The sequence below is a fragment of the Muscardinus avellanarius genome (assembly GCF_963383645.1).
Source record: "Muscardinus avellanarius genome assembly, chromosome: 6".
In the NCBI taxonomy this organism is placed as follows: domain Eukaryota; kingdom Metazoa; phylum Chordata; class Mammalia; order Rodentia; family Gliridae; genus Muscardinus; species Muscardinus avellanarius.
Window position 1 is genome coordinate 107751229 of NC_137791.1, and position 25629 is coordinate 107776857.

Consider the following 25629-nt stretch of genomic DNA (forward strand, 5'->3'; position numbering starts at 1 on the left):
TAGCACATCCATAAAAATTAGAATCCCAAACTACAGAAACCCCTATCTGACCTTGAGCAGTACCATTATTAAGCAAATGCGATGCTTTGTAAACTCCTGGTGATTTGTCCCAGCTCTTACTTTCCAGACAGGGTAAGAACATAGGTAAGGGACAGACGAGCCCTGTCTGCCCTTTCACCCTAAGGAGACACAACGAGACTTCCTGGCTGCTGAGCAAGTTTGCAGGGCCTGAAGCGTCTGCCATTTTGGGCGTCAGGTATGGATCTCCTAAGGCATTGTTGGGAGCATTTCTTACCGACACCTCCACATGTCCTTCACACCCCACACACGGGCACTCGACTCAGCCAGCTGCAGACGCTTCAGACCCTGGTCCTGACACTGACGCAAAGCAGGAAGAGGCCTGTCTCTGCCTCTAGCAGGGCATACTTTTTTTTTTTTGGTACTGGGAATTGAATCCAGGGGCATTCTACCTCCAAGCTACACCCCCAAGTCCTACTTTTTACTCTTTATTTTGAAACAGGGTCTCACTAAGTTTTGGAGGGCCTTACTAAGTAGCTGGGGCTGCCCACAAACCTGTGATCTTCCTGTCTCAGCCTCCCAAGTACTGGGATTACAGGTGTGTGCCCCCATGCCTGGCTAAGCAGTACACTTTGTAAGTGTAAGCAAAACACGAGAAAGGAACCCTAGCCCCCCCGCCCCGCTGTCTCTGGATGTGGAGGTCGCGCTCTCAGCTGCAGAGGACCATATGGAGGGCTGCTGGTGCCAGTCAAAAGGTCACAGAGTGACAGCGGCAGAAGGCTCTGGCATCTCTGCCCCTAGGATGAAGAGCAGACAGTGGCAGAGGACCAAGATGCCTGAGTGGGGAGAAGAAAAGTGAAATCAACCTTCCTCCCCCAGCAATCCCCTGCCAGGGCTAACTACGGTGTGGGAGAGAGGGAGGGGGCGGGCTGAAGGCACGTCCATATGTCACAATGCTCAGAAATGGGTCTTCCATTCAGTGGCAGAGTGTGGCTAAGAGGGAGACACACGGACACCTGAGCACACCCACCCAAAGCAGAAGCCTCCAGGGACCTCCCTGCGGAGGCGCTTCTGAAACACACCCAGCAGCTCACCTGGGCACCTCTGACCAAAGCCCAGGGCGTGTACAGTTCAGAGCCCAACAGGGAGGAGCCTCAGTCAGAAAGGAAGGAGGGTGTGTATCACACTTCACCTGGCACGTGGCAGGTGAATCTTCCTGCAGGACACGGGGGCTTAACTGCTGGGGTCTGAGGGATCCATGACTGTACCTAGATCCGGCACACGCTCGGCCGTGAACAGTGCTCGGCCCTGTTCTATTCCACACTCTGTCAACTACCCAAGGTCACAGAGGCCATGTTCATGGAGATGCTGCACACTTCTCTGCACCATCTACTGTGCAGCCCCCGGGCTCAAAACTAAAACCCAAAGGAAGTGGCCAAAACTCAAGAGAACTTCACAGGTACAGACTGCTCAAAGAAGGGCAGCTTACAGAAAGCTTCTCAAGTGCAGAAAAGAATCAGTCCACTTTTCAAATGACAGTTCACACCCCAAAGGACAGAATACAGTAAGAATAAGAATGTGAGTTAGTTATTTAAAGCTAAAACACACTCTGGAGCTGGATCTACATCACAGAACAGTAGCAACTCAACAGGCAGAGAGACTCTGCTCAGCCAGGGCCTGGGGACATCACGGGCGGTACAGGTTTCTTGAGGGGACAAAGGGAGCATCTGTTTGACCAGAGGGGCGCCCTATGATCACAAGAGCAACTAACTTGTGGGAGAGACTGAAAAACAGCTGCTTCTATGATCCTCGGTCATCTGGATAACAGAAGGTGAAAGCAAATTCATTCTGTGCAGCTCCAGAGACCTGAACAGAAAAGGGGAGCAATGACAGGGAGGCAGGATTCTGCTCCGTGGAAGGAAGCTTGGACTGTTCCAAGATGCAACGGGCAGCTTCACAGTTACCCACGACCCTCCATGTGTCCAGGACAGTGCACTAAGTATTTTCAAAGCAGCATTAGCACCTTCCAACCTCCACAGGCATTTGGGGCGGGTCTGGCCAGCATTTACTGGCCTTAAAGAAACCTACTCTGGGTTCTGGGTGTTCTGCAGTTTCAGGGTCCAATCACAGCTCGATTCCTCTTCCAGGGCCTCTGGGGCCCCTTGCCTTCTCCCTCCCACAGCCACTACCGGGTGTGGCCAGGGCGGGGAGGGAGAAGCCTCCTCTGCCACAGGGCCCCCCACTGGGCAGTGCCATCCCACAGAGCAGAATCAAAACCCTGAGCCCTGTGCAGGCTCCAGGCTGCCCCCACCTGGAAGGGCCGAGGCAGGAGAAGGGCTGCCATGTGTGCAGGAACCTCCAGGGCCAGAAAAATGACTTTGGGCTCGGAAGGTTTGCTTAGATGATTTTTTTTCCTTTTTTGGGGGGGAGTGGTACTGGGGTTCCTGGAAGTCCTCCTACCTAAGGGCTACGCTCCCAGGCCTATTTTTTATATATTTTTATTTGGAAACAGGGTCTCTTAAGCCAGTGAGGCTGGCTTCGAACCTGCGCGATCCTCCTGTCTCTGCCTCCCAAGCGTGGGGATTACAAGCATGTGCCACCACGTTCGGCTTTTTTCCCATATTATAAATTTTAAATATTTTTTAAAATATCAGTAGTGACGCCGGGCGTGGTGGCGCACGCTTGTAATCCCCGCACTTGGGAGGCAGAGACAGGAGGATCGCGCAGGTTCGAAGCCAGCCGCGCGTGCGCTGGTTTAGGAGACCCTGTTTCCAAATAAAAATGTAAAAATAGGTCTGGGAGTGTAGCCCCGAGGTAGAAGGGCTTCCAGGAACCCCAGTACCACCAAAAAAAAAAAAAAAAAAAAAATATCAGTAGTGACATGCTGCTCCTTTATCTCAATCATGTGGCAAAAGGCATAATCAACCCTGGACTGCAGGTGAGCAGGTAGAGAGTCTTCCAGTCCCCAGCTCCTCACCACCTGAATGAATGCGCAACCTCCCCTCAGTTGCCCTGGAGGCCAGCAGACCCGCCTTCCCAGCACCGTGTCCAGCCCCAGGTGCCGCTCCAGGAGGCCTTACCTTCGAATCTGCTGGGGGAGTCGCTCGCCTTCTGCGGGGTGGCCACGCGGAGGAAAATCTGCTGTCGCCACGAGTGCCTCCGCGTCTTCACGGGGGTCCCGGCCGTGCCCACGTCACCCAGGTGGCTTCCTTTCGACTCAAAGTCCCTAAAATCACAAGGTAATTGAAGCTGACTGGTGGGGACGTGACACTGAGGTTTTATTTAGTTTGATTTTTTTTTAAACAAAGCACTGATGTACCAATTATGTTTGTATAAACAAACACGATTTGATAATCCCAGCGGCTACAGCAAGCAGGCAGTGGGCGCGCAGTGGGCGGGCACACCCAGGGGGCTGTTCCCACTGGACTCCGTCCATGTACAGCACAAGACTAAGCCTGAAGTGATCAGCACTGGGAAAGGCATGAAGACACCTCTGCTTGGGTCCTCTGGGCACCCAAGCACTTCCAACTGGGCCTCTTGGCGCCACTTTTAGAAAACAGAGTCTGCCTAAAAAGGGCGCAGTCACCAGGCCCCATTCTGTGCTGCTCCCATGTGGGAATATTTCCTCACAGGTCCACATCCCCATGACCACTACAAAACAAGGAAAAACTGGCACGGCTATTTACCCAGAACCACCGGGGGCAATGCTTATGCAGACACGTGATAATAACATTTGCTTTGAAACAACAGGTGCTTGTCAGCATATATAAAAATGATTAACTAATGATTTTCATCCTCTTCGCAGGACTAGAAGCCCTTGCAATTTACATTCTAGTATAAACACACAATAAAGAGACTACCTCAACTTACAGATCAGACACCCTGACTTATCTAGGACCGACATAGATCACCACCCAGAGACTCTGCCCTCCCTTAGAGAACATGTTCAGACTTTAATTTTCTGACAATGATGACATCATTGAACTGGGGAACAGGTTGACTGCATTTTTTGTGTGTGTGTGTGTGTGTGTGTGATACTGGGGATGGAACCCAGGGGCATTCTACCTCTGAGGAACACCCCCAGCCCTCTTTTTTTATTCTGTATTTTGAAACAGGGTTTCATTGAGTTGTGGAGGGCCTCACTAGCTGAGGCTGGCTATAATCCTCCTGTCTCAGCCTCCCAAATGCTGGGATTACAAGCATGCGCCACCATGCCCAGCTTGTGACTGGACATTTTTAAAAATCACATTCAGCTGGGCATGGTGGCGCATGCTTGTAATCCCTGCGCTTGGGAGGTGGAGACAGGAGGATTGCTCTGGTTCGGAGTCAGCCTTGCTGGCTTAAGAGACCCTGTTTCCAAATAAAAAAATAAAAAAATAGGTCTGGGAGTGTAGCCCGGAGGTAGAAGGGCTTCCAAGAACCCCAGTACTACCAAAAATAAAAATAAATAAAAATAAAAATCACATTCAGTAAGAAAAAAAGGCTAAGAAAGTAGGAACAACAGACTTTGCTAAAATAATTCTTAAATGGCAAAAGAACTGTTATAATATCCCCACAAAGCTAACAATAATTCAACACTTAAAATATCCAGGTTTAATATATCTAAATTAAACCCTACCTTTTTGAGTTCATAAAGTCAGAGGTGTTATTTTCATCTACAGGAGCCAGAAATTTTAGAAAATTTGGCACAGAGGAGGAAGAATGAAGTTTTTTCCGCAGGGCATTACGGTACGAAATGCTGAGAGTTAGGTCGAAAAAAAGAGTTTAAGATAAAGAAATATAAACACACAAAGTATAAAATATAATCTTCAGAATTTAAAAAATCATTCTACTGCTAAGAAAAGTAAACTGGGTAAGAAATTTAAAAGTTTATAAATGAGTTTCAGTTTGAGTAAGAGTAAAAAAAAAAAATTTTTTTTTTTGGTACTAGGGATTGAACTGAGAGGTATTCTACCTCCAAGCTACATTCCCAGCCCTTTAAAAAAAAAATTTTTTTTTTTCTTTTTTCGCTGTTGTTCTGAGTCAGGGTCTTGCTAGGTTTTTGAGGTTGGTCTTTAATCTGTGATCTTTAGGTCTCAGCCTCCCAAGTACTGGGACTCTAGGAGTGCAACAAACACCATGCCAGGCAGTTAAAAATCAACTTCAAATGAACGGAATCGGTGGACTGATTTATTTACAAAGAAAATTAGTCCATCTTCATTTCAAACTGAAAAAATTTTTTGATTAATCAGAAAGTTTCTGATCCGGCACAAACGGCAATGTATATAATCAGACACGGTCATTCACCTGTGTGAGCACACCATGGCAGAGGGATGCTAAAACTGTATTAAAAGACTTGCCATCAAGGGTTTTTTTTTTTTTTCGAATTTTTAAGAAAATAGTAAACTAAGTCAGTTCAAATGACAGTGAAAACAGTAAAACCAAATATCAACAAAACAAGCAAAAACACACACTCAAGCAGCGGCGGAGCGTCCACACGGCCGCCCCCATGCAGCGCGTGCGCACCGGTGACCTCCCCAGAAGATAGGCGACACTCAGCTTGCCATGCGAGGGTGCTCACCTTTTTGGCACAGCATTCCCACTTTGTTCTCCACTGGAATTATGTTTTAGATATTTAAAAAAGTTTGGCGAGGAGGCGGAGGGGTTTAGACGAGGTGGAGCAGGGGCCGAAGACTGACCTGCACAAGGCTTAGACTCGATGGAGGGTGGAGGGTCCGCACTAAACAGCAATTAGAGAGAGCACTGGGGGTTAGAGGGGAGAAGGGGGAGGGGGAGGAGGAAGGGAACGGAGGGAAAGGTGCACGGCGGCCACATCTCGTTATCTGGACACCAGTTATCCCATTTCTCTCCCTCCTCTCTGCCCTTGCTTGCAGCGGCAGCTTCCAGTAAAATCATGTATCAGAGGCTGCTCTTGATCATCTCCCACGTGTCTACACTCCCAATATACTCTTTACTTCACTTGTGGGGACCAGCAGGAAGAAGTAAAAAAAAAAGAGATTTTTTTAAAAAGCAAAATAGAAAACAGAGCCGGGCATAGTGGCACAAGCTTGTAATCCCAGCATTTGGGAGGCTAAGACAGGAGGATAGCGGCCAGCCTCGGCTACTTAGTGAGGCCATTTACAACTCAGTTGAGAACCTGTTTCAAAATAAAGAATAAAAAATAAGGCTGGGGGTGGAGCTTGGAGGTAGAATGACCCTGGGTTCCATTCCCAGTACCACAAAAAAATAAAAGTCCAAAACTTTTTGTGTGTGTGTGGTATTGGGGGTGGAATGCAGGGGCTTTTCTACCTCTGGGCTATACTCCCAGACCTATTTTATACTTTATTTGGAAACAGGGTCTCACTAAGTTGCTGAGAGCCTCACTAAGTAGCTGAGGCTGGCTTTGAACCTGTGTGATCCTCCTGTCTCAGCCTCCCAAGCGCTGGGATTACAAGCGTGCACCACCATGCCCAGCTTAAAAAAAAAAAAAAAAAATCCAAAAATTTAAAAACGTATGCCCCTCCCCCTTTAAAACAAGCAAATTCTGCCCTAAATTTCCATGTTTTGTTTCCTACTGATAGGAGAAAAGACTTTGCAAGTGGGAAAGAAAAGGAAAACGGACCATTTTAGAGAAAGACAGACAGCAGGTATTTTCTTTACCTGCCCATCACCAATGTCACACGGACTCATCACAAGGGCACATTCTTGGCAGGGGGGGGGGGGGCACCAAGTCCCACTGCCTCGGACTTATGGGCATCTGCAGACTGACAAGACAGCTAGAGTTCTCCAGGGAGAAAATGCCAGAACGAGAGGAGTGGGTGAACAGAGGGAGCAAAGGGGAAGGAGTGTGTGGATGGGTGTTGGGAAACACAGCAAGAAACCAATACTGCTCCAGCCAGGCGGTTTCCAAAGGATGTCCAGCTTCTGTGACCACAGTTATCCTGCCGAGTTCCAAAGGGCCAGCAATGATTTCCAGTGGGTAACTACCAACCAAGCCGATGGGCTCTCCTACATGATCCTCGATTATTAACGTGTGTGTGCCACTTCTCTGAACATTTCAAACGCTGCCTTGAAGACTCTCACTCCCAGAGAAACTCCACCACACACACAGGAACAATACTGACCCCTGTGCTGGTCTTCCGCATCCCCAGAGGAAGGCAGCAACCCTATGCAGTTGTGGCCCTAATTTATACTTGCAAGGTGAAGGATGTTAAGAGACTTTTCAAGTTATTTTTAAAGATTATTCTGGGTCAATTCATAATTTCTAGCACTTAGGATTAATCACTAAGGAACTCTGGGACGAACAGGGCAAACTTCTGCTACCATATTCTTTACTCTTCTCTATAGCCAGAAAGTTCCCATTGTTCATTTGAGCCCAATTATCAACTTTGTGAATCCTGCTAAAAGAATTTAGAATTCTCACAGTGAAAAAAATTTTAGACAACATCTACTCCAAACTTGTCATGTGAAGCCACTCAGCAGGTCTGTCCAGGTTACACCTAGCTCACAACTGAGCCAAGCCAGAACTTGGGCCAGGGTCCACCCAGGGCCCATCACGCGCCCCTCCTGCTTTACGGATGCTGCGTCTCCACTCCACTGCAGCTGTCCAGTGTCCAAGGGAGGAGACTCCTCCACTCAGTTGCTTACCAGTTTCCTCAAGGCCAGCAGCCAAGTCCCAAGGTCAATGATGTCGCTTATGCTTGAGAAATTCTACATGTTAAGGACCATTTTTGCTCAGCTTTATCTGCTTCCTGGCAATACTTGTTTTTGAACAATTTATAAGCATCTCCCTATCTACAACCCAAAAGATCTGAGAAGAGTCAGGCATATTGGTACATGCCTGTAATTCCAGTACTTGGGAAGCTGAGACAGGAGGATCACAGATTCAAGGCCAACCTTAGCAACTCAGCAAGACCCCCACCTCAAAATAAAAAAATAAAAAGAGTTAGGGTTGTAGCTCAGAGGAAGAACGCCCCTGGGCTCAATTTCTAGTACAAAAAAGAGAGATAGAAATAAGGAAGAGGGACCTAGGAAGAACATATCACTGCTTCAAGTTTTGTCTTTTGGTTATTTTTACAGTACTAAGGTTAAACCCAGGTCTATCACTGTGCTACACTCCCAGTTAACCAGCTTGCTTCTTTCCCTCTTTTTCTTTTCTCTTTTCTTTCTTTCTTTCTTTCTTTCTTTCTTTCTTTCTTTCTTTCTTCTTCTTTCTTCCTCTCTCTCTTTCTTTTGCATTACAGTGGGGGAGGGGTGAACTGAGGTGCTCTACCACTAAGCTCTATTCCTAGCCCTTTTGTTTAAATTTTACTCTTTTATTTAGAGATAGGGTCTCACTAAGTTGCCCAGGCTGGTCTCCAACATGAAATCCTCCTGCCTCAGCCTCCCAAATCACTGGGACTGCAGTCAAGTCGTACACCATTGCAACTTGCAAGGTTTATCTTTTTAAGCCAAGAGCTGTGCATAGTAGCACGCGCCTGTAATCCCAGCACTTGAGAGGCTGAGACAGGAGGATCTGTTTCTGAACCAGCCATAGCAACTTAACAAGGCTCTCAGCAACTTAGTGAGACCCTGTTTCTAAATTAAAAACTAAAACAGGGCTGGGAGTATACCTCAGAGGTAGAATGTCCTGGGTTCAATCTCCAATACAACAACGAAGAAAAATGAGAAGGAGGAGACAACGGAGGGAGGAGGGAGGAGGAGGAGGAGGAGGAGGAGGAGGAGGAGGAGGAGAAAGAGGAGGAGAAAGAGGAAGAGGAAGAGGAAGAGGAAGAGGAAGAAGAAGAAGAAGAAGAAGAAGAAGAAGAAGAAGAAAGCAGCAACCTGACTCAGTTCTTTCATCCGCTAAGCAAATCCAGGACATGCATACCTGGTTAGTCACTAATATGCCCCACCCATTGACACAACACATTTTACATTTTAAGCAAATCTTACTTCCGCTCGTGAGGCGTCTCTGTGCTCACTGAGTGGTACCTCATGAGTTTTCTCTGAGAGACCCCTGGGGACCCCCGAGTGGGTTCTGGAGGTTCTGGGCATCCGACAGGAAAATGACTCAGGGTGTTGGCGCGCCTTCGGAAGGCCTGCTGCGGGGACAGTGACGCCGGCTCTTCAGCACAGTGGCTCTCTGTGTCGCTAGACAGGTCATCCGAGGAGCCAAGGAGCTTGAAGGAACTCTCCGAGGCGAGCAGGCCGTCCTTGTCACTCGCTGATGGCTCCTGGCGGCAGACAGACAGGAGATTAGGCATTCCCCCAGGGAATCTGTGAGGTCTGTACATCTCTAATCCCAGTGCAGAAAAACATCTTAACTTGTGGGCACATCTGATTACGATGCCATCTAGAGGCCACCAAAATATATAAGGAAATACGGAGCGATTAAATACCTGCTTGTCAAAGACATGCTAGTTTTCTGGAGAAATGACCCAAAGGCATGAGACAAGGGCAGAGCCGTAACATTTAACTTATCACCGTGTCCAGGAACGCCATAAACAGCTCCTCACTCCCCAAACAGGACAGCACTGCTGCTCCTAAGAAGCCGTACAACTCGTCTCTGCTGGCCAACCAAGTTCTTTGTTGTTATCAAGCGTGTACACACTTCTTATCCAAACATCAAGGCTCTCTGAATTTGATCTAGTGCTGAGACTGAACATGGTAATCTGGAGGTTAGGAACCATATCCGATCTAATTCTCAAAGCGTGGAGGCGCCTCTGCAGGCACCAACTCTCTCGGGTCAAATCGCCTCACCTCTGCCCGCACCTCATTTTCCTCATCTGTAACAGGGTGCAGTGAAGATCTGCCCCCGTTTTAAGAATTAAGTAAGGCAATACAATGGAAAGTATGCCACAGAATGTTATGCAAACCTAAGTTACTGTTTCATTAAAGACCCTCACTGCATCCTCAAGCATTAAGAATCATAACAATATTTAGCTGGGTGTGGTGGCACACACTTGTAATCCCAGCATTTGGGAGGCTGAGACCAGAGGATCATGGATTGTGGACAGCTTCAGCTACTTAGCGAGGCTCTTCACAACTCAGCGAGACTCTGTTTCAAATTAAAAAGACTAAAAATATTGGGCTGGGGGTATAGCTCAGAGGTGCAATGCCCCTGGGTTCCATGCCCAGTACTGCAAAAATAAAAAGAATCATAACAATATTTAATATTTTGTACTTTCCAGATGCATGCTTTTTCAAAGGAATGATCTACTACTACTCAAAGTAAACCGATGCTTAGCATTGCACCCAGGATGTGGCCGTGGCCATTATACTTTTTTTTTTTTTTTTTTTTTTTGCAGGTCTGGGGATGAAACCCAGGGGCATTTGACCTCCGAGCTACACCCCCTGCCCTATTTTTTATTCTTTATTTTGAAACCGGGTCTCACTGAGTTGCAGAGGGCCTCACTAAGTAGCTAAGGCTGTCCATGAACTGTGATCCTCCAGTCTCAGCCTCCTGAATGCTGGGATTACAAGCATGCACCACCACGCCCGGCTGTGGCCATCATACTTTTGTCAAATACAAAAATATAAAGTAAAAGGAAAACTGCTAGGAGGGATAAATATGCTAATGTAAAAAGAGCAAACAGAATGAGTACATCTCATGGTGGACTGGGGAATCCAAATTCTACCTGCTCATTCGATATACTGCTGAATGCCTTATAGATGGCACTGAGATTTTAATTTCAAAAAATTAGTTTATTAAAGGGAGACCTTATAACAATCTAACTTTGTAGGAATTATATAAGAAAAGCTTAGTTCTCAATATATTGTAAAACAGTATTTTTACATCTAAATTTTTTCATTCTTCAATAGTTCTGGAGATTCTTCTGATGTAAAGATTTCAATTTTTATCTAAGATAATACATCAAAGAAAACGGTCTCCACTAAGCAAACCTATTCACTTAAAATTCTTTTGGGGGGATTCATCCCAGGGGTGCGCTACAATTGAGCTACACCCCTGGCCCTTTCATTTATTTTTATTTTTAAAACAGTTCTCATTAAGTTGTCCAGGCTGACATTGAACTTGCAGTCCTCTGACCTCAGCGTGCTGAGTAGCTGAGCTTACAGGTGCGTGCTACCACACCTAGCTCATCTAAATTCCTATTAACCTCCCTCCAAATTGTGTGAAAGAGCTAACTCTTAGTTTAGTGTGATGCCGGGAAGGGCCTGATATTCTACTTCTTGGCAAATCCTTGGTGAACTATTTGCTCGATGAGACCCAAATACATAAAATGAAAATCTTTGCAGCACTTTCTCAGTTTAGAATGAAGAGAAGAAAGAAGTAAAGAAGTGCCCCAAAGGTGTGCAACACACACAAGGCACTTCTCTCTTAAATTACCCTCGAAACCAAAGCTACGGCACAATAGTCCCAGATCTGCATTTTGAAGCATAGAAAGCGAGCAATCCTTGTGCTCGCCTTGGCACCACATATACTAAAATTGGAACGATACAGAGAAGATTAGCATGGCCTCTGCGCAAGAATGACACGCAAATTCATAAAGTGTTCCTTATTAAAAAAAAAAAAATAAAAGAAAGCAAGCAATCCGACTTACTGCATCAGCCACTTGGTGGCTTCCTTCGAGTGTCTTTACTGACACCTCTGGAGTCCCTTCTTCCCTGTTCACATCCACAGGTCCAGTTCTTGCGTTTTTTTCTCCAAGATTTAACCAAAGGCTGCTTTGCTCCCTCCCACCTCACACTTTTCCTGCTTCCACCAGCCAACCCGGACACCTTTCCCCTTGCTTCTCTGACTTCCAAGTTACCAAACATCTCTCACCTGCAGCTCTCAAGGCTCCTGCCGCACTCTGGCTGATGCAGGGGCTATATGCCTATCGGCATCCCTGTCCTATAGCTTAAGCCCGTACAGGAATGGGACTGTGACTTACTCATCTGCACACAACAGATAAATCATAACACTTTCACACTTGAACTGCAGAGCAGAATTAGTGGGTACTGGGTAGAGCCTGAAGGATGGTACATTCCACTATATTTTAACTTAGAAAGTCACAATTGGAGCTCTACAGACTAGACCAGGGCCTGGGGCGCTTGTCAGAATTCAGCATTTCAGGCTTCACCCTGGCCTTGTGACACTGAACCCACACTTTATTTATTTATTTTGGTGGTACTGGGGGTGGAACCCAGAGGCTTTCTACTTCCGGGCTATACTCCCAGACCCATTTTATATTTTATTTGGAAACAGGGTCTCACTAAGTTGCTGAGAGCTTCACTCAGTAGCTGAGGCTGGCTTCGAACCTGTGTGATCCTCCTGTCTCAGCCTCCCAAGCGCGGGGATTACAAGCGTGCGCCACCACGCCCGGCTTGAACTCACACTTTAACCAAGACTTCGGCAGAAATGCACCTCATAACTTGGGAAATACTCATCTAAAAAAATGTTTTTCAAACTATACAATGTAGCACACTAGTAGGTGGTGGTATCAGTTAGTGGATTGCCATGAGCATTTTCCAAGTAAAAGAACAGAAAAAACAAGTATATATTGCATATTTTTCAGAGTAAATATTTTTGCAGATGTTTAATTTTGTGTGTATGTATATTCCTGAACAATGTCACAATGAGAAATGTGCTTTTTACTGTCGGTGACGGTTTAAAAGCTCTGAGCGCCACACGTCTAGAAGGGACCTCAGAGACGTTTAAACCATTCCTGTGGTAAGGACCTGGCCTCCACAAAATTCCTCAGTCTTGCATCAGAGCGTGTCTGACAGCTGAAAGAAAAGCTGGCCTCCACAACACAAAACCCTAGACCTACTTTTTGGCAGTTATAATGCTGAACTAACCAGGTTCAATATGCCAGATGTCTACAAAGAAGGCTACTAGACGAGAACCCACACCCCAGTCTATTACCAAAGAGAAATGTTAGCCACTGTACTTGTGCTTGATGGCAGAGAAGGGAAGTGAGGCTTAGTTGCTTGTTTAGAAAAAGGACATTTCATCATAATCATGGAGCCAGCTAGCGGACAAAGTTTCAGAAATGTAAGGTGCATACTTCTCTGAATTCACAACCTCTTTTTGAGGTTCTCCCAAATGTAATTATTTTTTTTACTAGGAAATCTACCTGGGAAAGAAATCAACTCATGGCATAAGACAAGTTATTTCTTATCTATAATTGTGATCTCATTTTTTTTTTTTTTGGTTTATGGAACAATCAGATTTTTTTTTTTTAACCAAGGCAGAACTATAGGACCAGCCTTCCACCTGTGCCAAGAAATCTGAAAGCACCAATCACTTTGTGTTGGAGGCAGGAGGCTTTCCCAGGGTGTCATATAAAGAGAAACGTGCTTACTTTGCTGACGTTACTTATTGTGCTAGACACAGAGCTGTCCAGATCCACGCTGGCAGAATGTTCTTGCAGGCCTCTGGCTTTATTACCCTAATAAAGAAAAGCAGTCGAGTTACCCCTGAGGCTTTTGCAAAAGCATCAGCTAAAAAACTCAGAAAAAAATGCTCGTATTGAGAAATGCTGCTAAGCATGGATGTCCACTAAGACAACCAGCATTTCTGTCAACATTTTTATTTTAGATGTACCACACCAACTTAAATGTTCCCATGCCCCTGTGGATTAGTCACTTGGCAGGGATAAGGGGCTGGAAAAAGAGACAATCCTTCTAAGAAGAAAAGAGGATGCTCTAGCCAGCCCACTCCCCGGCTCTCTTCCGAGCCACAAGTCATCAGGGCTGGCCAGCTGCACATTACTCAGACCAACACTCTATCCCTCTGGGGCTTGCAGGTGCAGCCCCTCCAGCCCTGGCCTGCTAACTGCACTGCTTTTAAGTACCTCAGAGAATGTCACAAGAGTATCTGAAATACCTTCCAGAATAAATTTTAATTTTCTTTAGCTAACTATTAAATGAAGCACATGTTTCAAAAGGAATTTGTCATAAAATCACAAAGAACCATAATGAGAGTGTAGAGCTCCAGAGATGTGAGAAACTTGGGACAGAAAACCAACTCTGATTTCTTAGAAGTGACACGGAAGCTATTTACATTCACGGGATGGTAGATTGATGAATATATATACTTTGTTTTCCCTACAGAGCTGTAATTAGCAATTTTGTTTTCTATAAAGGGCCAGACAGTAAATATCAGGCTTTGTGAGCCATATGTTGTTTGTGGCAAGTATTCAATTTTGCAAAAAAGCAGCCTTGAATAATGGTAAATGAACAAACATGATTGTGTTTCAATGAAATTTTACAATAACAGGAAATGGGTGGGTCAAACAGTTTGTGGACTTCAGTTATAGAAAGTTCCAGGCACTAAGCAACAGCAGCTGACAGGACCTGGGTTTTAAACTGTCCCGGTGACACTGGGGAGGACGGAGCCCACTTCTTGGTGCATCTAGATAGGTCCTGACCAGTGACTGACACTCTCTGAGGAGGCAAAACAACTCCATGAGACTGAATATATGAGTGAAAGATATTTCTTCTCAAACTCAGGCTTAGTTAAAAACAATTTAGGTTGTAGTGAATGGAATTGTTTTCTTTATTTCTTTCATTGTGGATTCATCGTTGGCATATAGAAAAGCAACTGATTTATTTAGATTGTTTTTATATCCTGCAACTTTGCTGAATTGGTTAATCAGCTCCAGTAGTCTTTTGGTTGAGTTCTTAGGGTCTTCTAGATAAAGGATCATGTCATCTGCAAACAAGGATACTCTTTTCCTATATGAATTCCTTTGATATCAATGTATGCCATTTTCAATATGATCCACATAAAACTTTTTTAAAAAAATAAAGGACAATGAAACAGAAAATCACATTAAGTTTGCACCTTATGTTGGTGCTTTAAACCTCCTGCCTAGACACCATCTTCTGGAAAAGGCTTCCACCTTGGAGGGAAGGCTGGAGAGAGCGGCAGAGAGAACAATTGGCAGGGCTGGTTTCTTCCTGCCCTCGCCTTTCTTAAAGCACCTCGGGAGGTGCAAATAAGGTGACCTAACTGAGGGAAATTTGGAATGTACATGATGTACATTCACAAACATATCAAAGTCAATCACCGGGCCAAACATGAGAAGGGGGGAGGAGGAGGGAATGGGGAGGGAATTGGGGAGGAGCTATATGAGTGATGTGTGCATGTATGCCTCTACCATCCTGTACTCCACTAACATGTATGACTACAATATACCAATTATAAATAAATAAATAATAAAAGAAAATAAAAATTTTAAATATAGATAACATTGTTCTAAGACTGAGAAGACAAAGTTATTTTTATACTTTATGATGAACACTGAGATAATAAAAACACAGAACTGAACCAGAGAAAGAAATAAAAGCATAGAACTGAATCCCCAAGAAAATGATTTAACTTAAATCAGAAGAAATTATACTACTTACCCGAGACAAAATACTTTCTAAAGACTCTGTTAAAGATCTCTTTGCTCTGTTTTTGAGCATATCCAGCCTAAATCGAGTGGCACTGGGTGGCAATTCACTTCCAATGTTCTCTGCTGTGACGTGTGATGTCTGAAAAGGTGAAATACTGAAAAGTTAAGCCATTTCCAACCTCCCTTTACGAGATGCCAGGTGTCTGGGGCGTATCTCCTTGAAGTCAGGCCATTATTCTCGACTGGCCTGTGACTTCATCTCCGCTCCTTAGTGACGCGGCTCCAAGTCTGGAGACACTTTTTCCTCCAAGAGTTGCTTTAAGGAAATGAGGAGATGTGCTTTCAAGCCCATCAGCTAGAGGAGGCTGGACTCAAGTCCAGCGCTGGGCTAGAGATCTTGGGCTTAGTAAATGTGGCCTCAATTCCTACCTCCTCTCAGCCTCAATCTCCTCTTCCATAGACCGAGACCAAGAACAAGATCAAATTATACTGCTGTGTTGTGAAATTAAAACCGGTAAAGTATGTAATGCCCTGAGCACAGTATCTGGTACAAAAGTGTCTACTATTAACTTTTCAAAAGAGTAATAACTTTCTTTTGGGGCCATTGCAGAAAGGCACAACAGATTTATTAGCTAAGGAATCCATTCTCAGTCTATATTAACTTCGTTCTATAGATCTGTGATCCCCTACTTTTGCCTGGGATCTTTCAGTCTCCTCTGCAGCCAAGCTTTTCAATCCCTGAACTAATCATAATATAAAACTGAAACCACAATGGAGTTGGACAACTGCTGAAGTTTAATGTGACGTGTATTTATTTATTTATTTACTTATTTGTCTTGTACTGGGGATTGAACCCGGGGCATTCTACCACTGAGCTACATCCCTAGCTCTTTTAGTTTTTAATTTTGAGACAGTGTCTCACAAAGTTATTCCATATTGGTCTTGAACTTGCCATTCTCCTGTCTCGGCTTCCCAGGTTTTGCGCCAAGCACCACTGCACCTGGTATAGTGTTACTAACAAGTGTTATTAACAAGGAGGTATATTTTTTAAAAAATACGAAAAATCAAGTTAAATGGCTTCTTATATGGATCCTCACCCAGTTGCTTTCCGCTTAGACAATGACTTTGCTAATAAAACACAAGCAAGAGCCGGGCGTGGTGGCGCACGCTTGTAATCCCAGCACCTGGGAGGCTGAGACTGGAGAATCGTGGTTTGAGGAGGACGGCCTTAGCTACTTAGTGCGGTCTTCTGCAACTTAGTGAGACCCTGTTTCAAAATAAAGAATAAAAAAATAGGGCAGGGGGTGTAGCTTGGAGGTCAAATGCCCCTGGGCTCCATCCCCAGGACCGCAAAAAAAAAAAAAAAAAAAAAAAAAAAAACACAAACACAAACAAATCCTCACTACTCTAAATTCCAACATATTCTTTGTTGTAGTTGTTTTTTTATTTCAAGCCAACTGAAAAGCACAAAGACTAATGTAGTGCTGCCAGGTGGAGGGCGGCAGGGAGCAGGGGCTCCGGGCTCATGCCCACATGGCACGCCTGTCCGCTGGTCTCGAGCGCCGTGGTCGGGCAACCTTTCTCCCCACTGTCCCTCTCGGCCCCTCCACTTGCAGACTCAACTCTCCTCATGAAGCTGTTATGATGACATTTAAATGAGTTAACACGTGAAACACACAGGACATCAAATGCATATCAGCCATCGTGACTACTATCTGCTCTACCTGCCTCCTTTCACTGACAGGAAGCGTGACAGGCGTCCTCAACGCCTCCGAGCACCAGCCGCCCCTGCTGTAGTCACCTCTCTTATCCGACCTCCTTATGTCCTCCTGTGAATGGCTATGAAGGTAGAGAATCAGGATGTCCTTGCTGGGTCACTGAGACTACACATCTCCAGTTATACCAGGCATCGCCAAGCTCCTCTCATCTAAATGGTATCAATTTGTGGTCTCAGTATTAGCATAGGAGAGCTCACCTTTACAGGGAATTGCCAGGCTTTTACGTTTCTGACAATCTGCTGGGTTAAGGTGTTCTTTCAATATGCTTCCCTGACTCTTACTGCTACTAAGCATCTTTTCATTTCACTCAGTAATCTGCTGTTCAAAGACCCTACATCTTCTTTGAAATCGTGGAATCCTAATTCACCAATGAATGTTATACACTTTTCAAAGCATAAGAGAAAACAAAAGGCTCTGACAAGAGCTACATTCAGCTTTGTCCAATTATCCATAATTTTATTCCCGTGGGAATTAGAACATTCTTTAAAAGAATGAGTGGTAGCTTAGAAATTCCTTCACGAAGGGAGACTCCCACTTACCTCCGTGTTTGCTAGTACTGAGAGCATGAGCTCTGGGCAGGAAAGGCTAGCTCAAGAGGGAGTGGACAGGTGACAGTGCCCAGGCAGGCCAGCAGGGAGCACACGCGAGAGGAACAGATGGCTCGGCCAGAGCTGAGCGCGTGCCTGTGGCCGAGCACCACAGGTAGGGGCTCTGGTGGCTGCCACTGGTCCTACGCAATCGCCTCCCGAGAATAAGAGCCCGTCTAGACTCCAGGCAGATCCAGGGTAACGGAGTCACCCACAAGGGCCGTCAGGGGCCTGGCTCAAAACCAGCTTACCCACGGGTTCAAGGCACTACAGAAATGCCTGCAAACTCACAATGAAGTGGTTGTAAAATAGAAGCAAACTGGATTGATTGATTGTGTGTGTGTGTGTGTGTGTGTGTGTGTGTGTGTGTGTGTGTTACTGAGGGTGGAACCTGGGGGCTTTTTTACCTCCAGGCTACACTTCCAGACCTATTTTATACTTTATTTGGAAACAGGGTCTCACTAACTTGCTGAGAGCCTCACTAAGCAGCTGAGGATGGCTTTGAATGTGTGCAATCCTCCTGTCTCAGCCTCCCAAGCACTGGGATTACAAGCGTGCGCCACCATGCCCGGCTAATTGATGATTTTGATAAAGAAGGAAAATACTGGCTAAGAGACTAAAGAAAACAGGACAAGTTAGTTGATCCAACATAGACACAAGAAAAACTGTGCTAACTGTGAGTTTTTAAACCAAGCCTGGAGCCGGGTGTGGTGGCACATGCTTGTAATCCCTGCGCTTGGGAGGCTGAGACAGGAGGATCGCTCAGGTTCGAAGCCAGCCACGCTGGCTTAAAAGACCCTGTTTCCCAAAATAAAATAGGTCTGGGAGTGTAGCCCGGAGGTAGAAGGGCTTCCAGGAACCCCAGTACCACCAAAAAATAAATAAATAAATAAAAATAAATAAATAAACCAAGCCTGACAGTCTGTCTAACTAGCTCAGTGCTATTTCTGTCTCCTCTGCCTCTACATATGTTCTTTTTTTCCTGTCCTTTCCTTTCTTTTCTGTGCTAGGAACTGAACACAGAACCTCAAACACTCTAGGCAAGAGGTCTGCCGTCAAGCTACGCCCTTGGCCCTCGCACATTCTTTTTGGTGACTAATGCCATCATTCAAATATGATTTGGAAATAATGTATCTTATGATGAGCTTCTAGAAGTTTCTCCCTTGAATATGGTGCTGGTTCTTAGATGATCATTTCTAACTTGGGGCTGGACAGTGACCTCTACAACAGTGTCCCACTGCCCATCCTTTGTCACATGAGGAAAGTCTCAGCCTGACGGCCCGGGAACAAGTGCTACACTGTGATGTGAAGGTAAAGCAGTGTGAACGCCACCTGCGCTGTACCGTGTGCCGCTCAGGTGTCCCCCGAGGGAGACTGGAGATGTCAGCAGTGACGTAACAGAATGGATTCCAGAGCAAACTGCTGACGCACAACAGCACGGTAGACCTAGAAACGCCATCCAGGGGAGAAAGGCACGAGGAAAAGAGCACGTCCTTCAAGATCCTCCTCTTAAGGCCTAGAACAGGGAAGCTGGATGTGGAGATACATGCTCATAATCCAGCACCTGGGAGGCTGAGACAGGAGGATCACAGGTTCGAGGACAGCCTCCGCGTCTTAGTGAGTCCCTTGCAACTTAGTGAGACTCTCTTTCAAAATGTATAGCTCAGAGGTAGAATGTGCCTTTGGCTCAATCTCCAGTACTACACATACACACACACACACACACACACACACACACACACACATACACACACTCAACACAGGGAAGGCCTGGGGGAGGAAAGCAAGGAGAGAATGGAAAAGCATCCCAGGTCCTGGCGTGACGCAGATACCCCACGTCCTGGCAGGGATTTGGGCAACCTAACGGAGCATCTTTAAAATTTAGCAAATACCACACTGAGGATCTATGCGACTTGCTATGTGTTAAAACTTAAAAAAACTAAAAATACTGAATTCTAGTCAATGAAATACACACTACTGAGGGGCAAAGAATTTATTAGAAACTTACCATGAAAGGCATTAAGAAATAAAGTAATCTAGGAGATGAACGGGGATATGATAAAGCAACCTGGACAGAAGGTAAGAATCTGGAAACCACGGGTGGTGGGGATGCGACGTGCAAGGTGTAATCCCAACTTTTCTGTACCTTGAAATATTTCGTAACAAGCTGTCAGAAGAAAAAAGCCATACTGGAAAATGAACCTAGGCTAAGCTGATAATTCTAGAGCACTCAAGTTTGATAAGTTTCTAAAAATTGGATTAAAATAATGTTCTTAGACCGCAGACAAATCGGCTTGGCCACTCGTTAGCAAACTGACTGGCCTCGATTCCTATTTCCTCATCTCTAAAATGGGTACGCTCCTAACCACCCAAAGCACTATTATGGAGGAATGGAATGGCCCATGCACGGAATGAGAACTGTATTTAGGACACCGCAAACATTCAGTAAGTGGCAGCTGATGTGATACTAATTTTTACCTCCCCTGTCAATACAAGTAGAAATTATATGCCCATTGACCTAAAACATGATAGCCTCTAATTTAATATATATAAAATTAACTGTGACTTATAGGGCTTTGCCCAATCTGACTCTTTTTCCATAAGATCGGAGAATTCAGGTTTTTTCTGACTGATGGAAATTGATTCTGCTGACAGCTCTCAGCACTCTCAGTCAAACAGGGTACACCCTATCCCTCACTCAGACTCACTGTCCTCGGTCCACTCCTGAAGGTTGGTGGCTACAGAAGCTTTTTGTCAAAGTTGTGGTTCTACCTGTCTAGTTCACATCATAACACATTCCCCCAAAGGCTACAGGAATTTTTAGGTGTAACAAAGTAGCACCTGTGGTTAAAGTATGTGCCAGCAGAAAACCTGAGCAGGGATCCAGGTGAATCTCAGAGCCACACCTGGCCTGTCAATGGCGCCCCTGCTACTCAGGGCCCAGGCGAGCGCCTGCCTAGCACCGCCAACCACCCCCAGGGGCCAGAGCAGCTGCCCTCGGCCACAGCCACAGCCACGGGCCTGGTCAGTGATACAGAGCCCGTTCTGCTGTTGAGGCTCAGTCTCTCTTACCTTAAAATCTCTTTCTTGAAATTGGAGCAGGGCATGGTGGCACTCACCTAGAATCCCAGTACTTGGGAGGCCGGGACAGGAGGATCACAGGTTCAGAGACCTCAGCAACTTAGAGGTTCTCAGAAACTTAGTGAGCCCTCATTTTAAAATAAAATAGGGCTGAGAGGTATAGCTCAGAGGTAGAACATCCTTGGGTTCAACTCCAGCAACACACACACACACACACACACACACACACACACACACACACAGGAATGTCTATTTTGAAAACTGCGGGGGAAAAATTAAAATTTCCCCACTGGATTGATCCACCCCGTATCATAAAAATATTACCGTGGTCCATAAAAGTGAGTTTGTACTTTGATGAAAAATCTCCATCTGCCGTAAATGCTCAAAATGTTTAATAAAAAAGGCCTCCCATCCACCATAAATGCTTTTTGCTCATTCCCATTTCTAGCAATTGCAAATTATTTCAGAATTATCAAGTTCATAAGCCTCGCTGGCTCAGAAAAAATGAAAATCAGATCAGGATAAAAATAGCACAAGAAAGCCGGGCGTGGTGGCACACGCTTGTAATCCCAGCATTCGGGAGGCTGAGACTGGAGGATCGCGGTTCGCGGACAGCCTCAGCTACTTAGTGAGGCCCTCTGCAACTCAGTGAGACCTGGTTTCAATATAAAGAATAAAAAATAGGGCAGGGGTTGTATCTCGGAGGTTGAATGCCCCTGGGTTCCATCCCCAGACCCACAAAAAAAAAAAAAGCACAAAAAGGGTTGGGGGAGAGCTGGGGGTGGCCCACACACAAGTGCCCAGGTGGGCCTGGAACCCAGTGTCCGCTCACAGGTCCGAGCTGGGGAGGAGGACGGCAACAGACATCAGATATGCTTAGGATCCACCAGCGGCAGGGCCACTGCCGCAGGGACCAGGTCAGCCAGTGAGTGAGAACGAAGCCATGTCGGCACTGCTCGCAAGCCTAAGGGCTCAGGAAGGGCCGTGACCGTCAGAGCCTACTAACGGTGGAAATCAAGCGAGCAGGCTGCCGAGTGTGCGGCTGATTAAAACTGCACTGATTTAGGAAGCAATGAAGGGTGCCTGTGGGGAAAGAAGGGCACTAACACACTTTGCCTTTGAAATAAGCACTTGGTACATGTTTAAAAAAGATAAAGGTAGCCAAGCACAGTGGTGCCTGCCTGTAGTCCCAGTACTTGGGAAGCTGAGAAAGGAGGATCACAGGTTTGCGACCAACCTCAGCACCTTGGTGAGCTCCTCTGCAACTTAGTAAGACTCTGTCTCAAAATTAAAAATAAAACAGGGCCAGCTTGAAGACAGAATGCACCTAGGTCCCATCCCCAGTACCACACACACACACACACACACACACACACACACACACACAATGAATGCAAAACACTTTTGGAAAACGAAGGAATTTAAACACTCTTCATTGAATTTTCTCTAGATTTTCTAGAAGTTAACTTGCAAGACAGAAATATAAAATGCCTATGGTTCAAAGCTATTAATGATGAACCGACTTGCATAGAGTTAAGGGACATGGAGAAAGGTCCACGGCACCATGGACGCTGAGCCCCACACCTCAAGAACTCTGAAGGGTGAAACCTGCAGAAGCCCCCACTCTGAGATGGCGCCCCACCAGCAGCAAAGCAAAATGAAGCCCATGCACAGAAGAAGACAGGAAGGAGGCAGGGCTCTCGTAACACTGCACCTGACTTGTGATTCCAAAGGCAACTGCATGTAATTCCCATTTTTCAAGGAAGAAAAGTGAGGGGATGGAGACCAGAGCCCCTCACGTCACGCGGCCCGCCTGGCAGCACCCGTCCTGAACTGAATTCCTGGTGCTCTGCGCCACTCTTCTGAGCAGAGCGGCTGCTCTAGCCCTCCGGGGTGCAGAGAGAAACGTCTCTCATCTCCTTCAAGCATAATCTAACACTGCCATACTGGCCCTATATGTACAAACAAACGAGAATAAAACAGAAGGAGGAAAAGGCGTTTCTGTGCTCAGAACACCCTCAGGACTTGGTGCACACAGTTTTCTGGTAAAAAGCATAAGAAGAGACAAAAGCGCCATACCTGCTTCACCTCCCCGACGTGGCTGTGTTCTTTCTGTTTCTCTTCATATAAGCATCTCAGAAAAGAAATAATCAGCTCATTCTCTCGCTGTTCATTTCTTGGTCTCAATTTCTTTAAAAAAAATCAGAAGCATAATATATTATATTTCTTTTTAATTGTCAATAAAAATATTAAATCATGCTCTTTGGAGAAGCGAACAACTTCCAGCCACTGATGAGTGCTTTTACTTAGTCACCTCACCAGGGGGCACCAAAGAGCCCACTAGTCAAGATTATTCTTAAAAGGAACAGACAGTGGAGCTAATGAGCCAGAGATTTAGTGTTTGATCGGTCTTACTAGTCAGAAACTTTTAACATCTGGCAGAGGAAAACAAAATGTTTAATAAATAAAAAATGTTAAACCAAAGGAACAAGCTGTATGTAAATACCCAGAGATCAGGAGCAGTGATGACCACACATTTATAAGCTCATAAGCTTAGGAAACTGGATGGGAGCACAGCTCTGGAGCCAGGGTCAGTTGACCACGAGGTGCTGTGTGGAAGCCCGTGGGGCAGGAGCTTCTCCATACAGAACGCCATGTCCACCTCCCTCTCTTCTTCATATTCTCTCTGTGCCTTTTATTTTTTAGACAGGGCACTGGCAAAGTACAGTGGACTAGAAATCAGGACGCGTAGGTTCTAGCTGCCAGCCACGGTCGAGATGCTTCTTAGCCAGCTCCTTCTTGGTAAAGTGAGAACCAGGCCAAGTCCACAACGCGGCCTCCTCCTGCTTCCGCGTTCTCCGGATTTGAAATATCAGAGTCCATTTTTAGGTCGTCTAATTTAATGTATAATTTTCTCTGAATGTGCAGACAACAAAACAAATCGCTTTGGAGATACGGCTTCTGGTCTCTAAATGCTGGGAATACATCTCTTCTCACGGCAGCTCTCCGTGGCCCCGCTCCCCTCCTCTCCTAGCACCAAACCTCTAGACTCCACTGAACACAAAGTCAGGCTGATCAACGATCAACTATACGGAAACCTGGTTCTGGGTCAAGGCTGCTCTTGGCAACCTTCTCCTCCAGCTAAGGCACAGTGGTATGGTACTCTGTGTCTCAAGTATTAAAGCAAAGGTGACCATCACCCAGATCTCTGGCAAGCCCTCCCTTAAAGAAAAAGATCATTGAGAAGGCCAGCGGTTCCTGTTACTCAAGGATGAGATGGTAAGTAATTAAGAACATCTGTTTTCACTGCAGACTTCCTGCTCTTTCAAATTTCAGATTCTACTATGAAATATTTTAGAGGCTGAGCAAATGTTCTCAACCTGGACTCCAGACCCTGGTACCTAATATTAGAAAATTTTACATGTTATATGCAACAGATTTTTTTTCCTGAAAATTTTTTATCAAAGCCAAGAGGAAAAGAAAAAAAAAGCAAGGGGCATTCAATTCCAGTGCCACAATTCCACCTTTTTTTTTTTTTTTTTTTTTTTTGGCGGGTCTGGGGATGGAACCCAGGGGCATCTGACCTCCTAGCTACACCTCCTGCTCTATTTTTTATTCTTTATTTTGAAACGGTCTCCTAAATTGCAGAGGGCCTCACTAAGTAGTTGAGGCTGTCCGAACCACGATCCTCCAGTCTCAGTCTCCCAAATGCTGGGATTACAAGCGTGCACCACCACGCCCAGCTTTCAGTTCCATCTTAATACTCCTAGATCCCAAGAAGGTTACAGAGGTACTGAGTCTAAAAGTATCATACAACAATAAGAACTCTCACTCACTGCTGATGGGAATACAAAATGGTACTGCCACTGTGGAAGATAGTTTGGCAGTTTCTTATAAATCAAAATGGACCCTTACCTCATGATCCAGCCATTGTACTATTTTTTATTTTTTATTTATTTATTTATTTATTTATTTATTTTGCTGTACTGGGGATAAAGCCCAAGGGCATTCTACCTCCGAGGTACACCCCTAGCCCTATATTTTTCATTCTTTATTTTGAAACAGGGCCTCACTGAGCTGCAAAGGGCCAAAGTACCTGAGGTGTCCGAGAACCAAGATCCTCCTGTCTCAGCCTCCCGAATGCTGGGATTACAAGCGTGTGCCACCACGCCCGGCTTGTACTCTTTGGTATTTACCCAATTGAGTTGCAAACATATATCCACGCACAAACTGTACGTGAATGTTGACAGAAGCGTTAGTCATAATTATCAAAACTTAGAAGCAACCAAACTGTCCTGTAATAAGTGAGTAGATAAACGGAAGTATATCCATAGAATAGAATGTTAGTTAGCCATGAGAAGAAATGAGCGATTGAGCCATGCAGACATGAAGGAACCTACAGTGCATATGACCAAGCCATGGTGTGTGATTTCCCCATAGGGCGTTCTGCAAAAAGTAAAAGTATGAAGACAGTAAAGAGAGTAGTGGTTGCCTGAGGCTGAGGAAAGGAGGGTGCGCGGAGGGGGGGGGCAGGGGAGGTTTAGAGCAAGGAGACTGCGATTCTGCAATGGTACATAGACTACATTATGCATTTGCTCACACCTGTGGAATTTATAACAGCAGGAGTGAAGCCTAATATAAACTACGGACTCTAGTTGATAATAATGTAGCAGAAACAGGCTCATCAATTCTAAGAAGTGTACTACACCAGTGCAAGACGTTGGGTCAACAAAAAGGGCGAGCTGTGGGATGTGAAAAGTTATGTGGGAACTCTGTACTTTCCACTCGATTTTTTCTGTAAGCTGAAAATAACTGATCTAAAAAAAAAATGTCTATTAAAATAAAAAAGAACCAAGC

At 45.4% G+C, this 25629-nt stretch overlaps 1 protein-coding gene across 1 annotated transcript in view; it reads right to left on the reverse strand.

The window, feature by feature from the left end:
- The window catches only part of TBC1D1 (TBC1 domain family member 1), a gene marked incomplete at both ends in the record, with an annotated part of 235246 nt that overhangs the window by 70889 nt on the left and 138728 nt on the right, over positions 1-25629 (reverse strand). Inside the window, 7 exons of the mRNA XM_080697261.1 lie at positions 3099-3244; positions 4637-4756; positions 5579-5737; positions 8932-9212; positions 13287-13373; positions 15337-15465; positions 22852-22962. Of these exons, the coding sequence (XP_080553387.1) occupies positions 3099-3244; positions 4637-4756; positions 5579-5737; positions 8932-9212; positions 13287-13373; positions 15337-15465; positions 22852-22962 (1033 nt within the window). The remainder of the gene's footprint in view (positions 1-3098; positions 3245-4636; positions 4757-5578; positions 5738-8931; positions 9213-13286; positions 13374-15336; positions 15466-22851; positions 22963-25629) is intronic.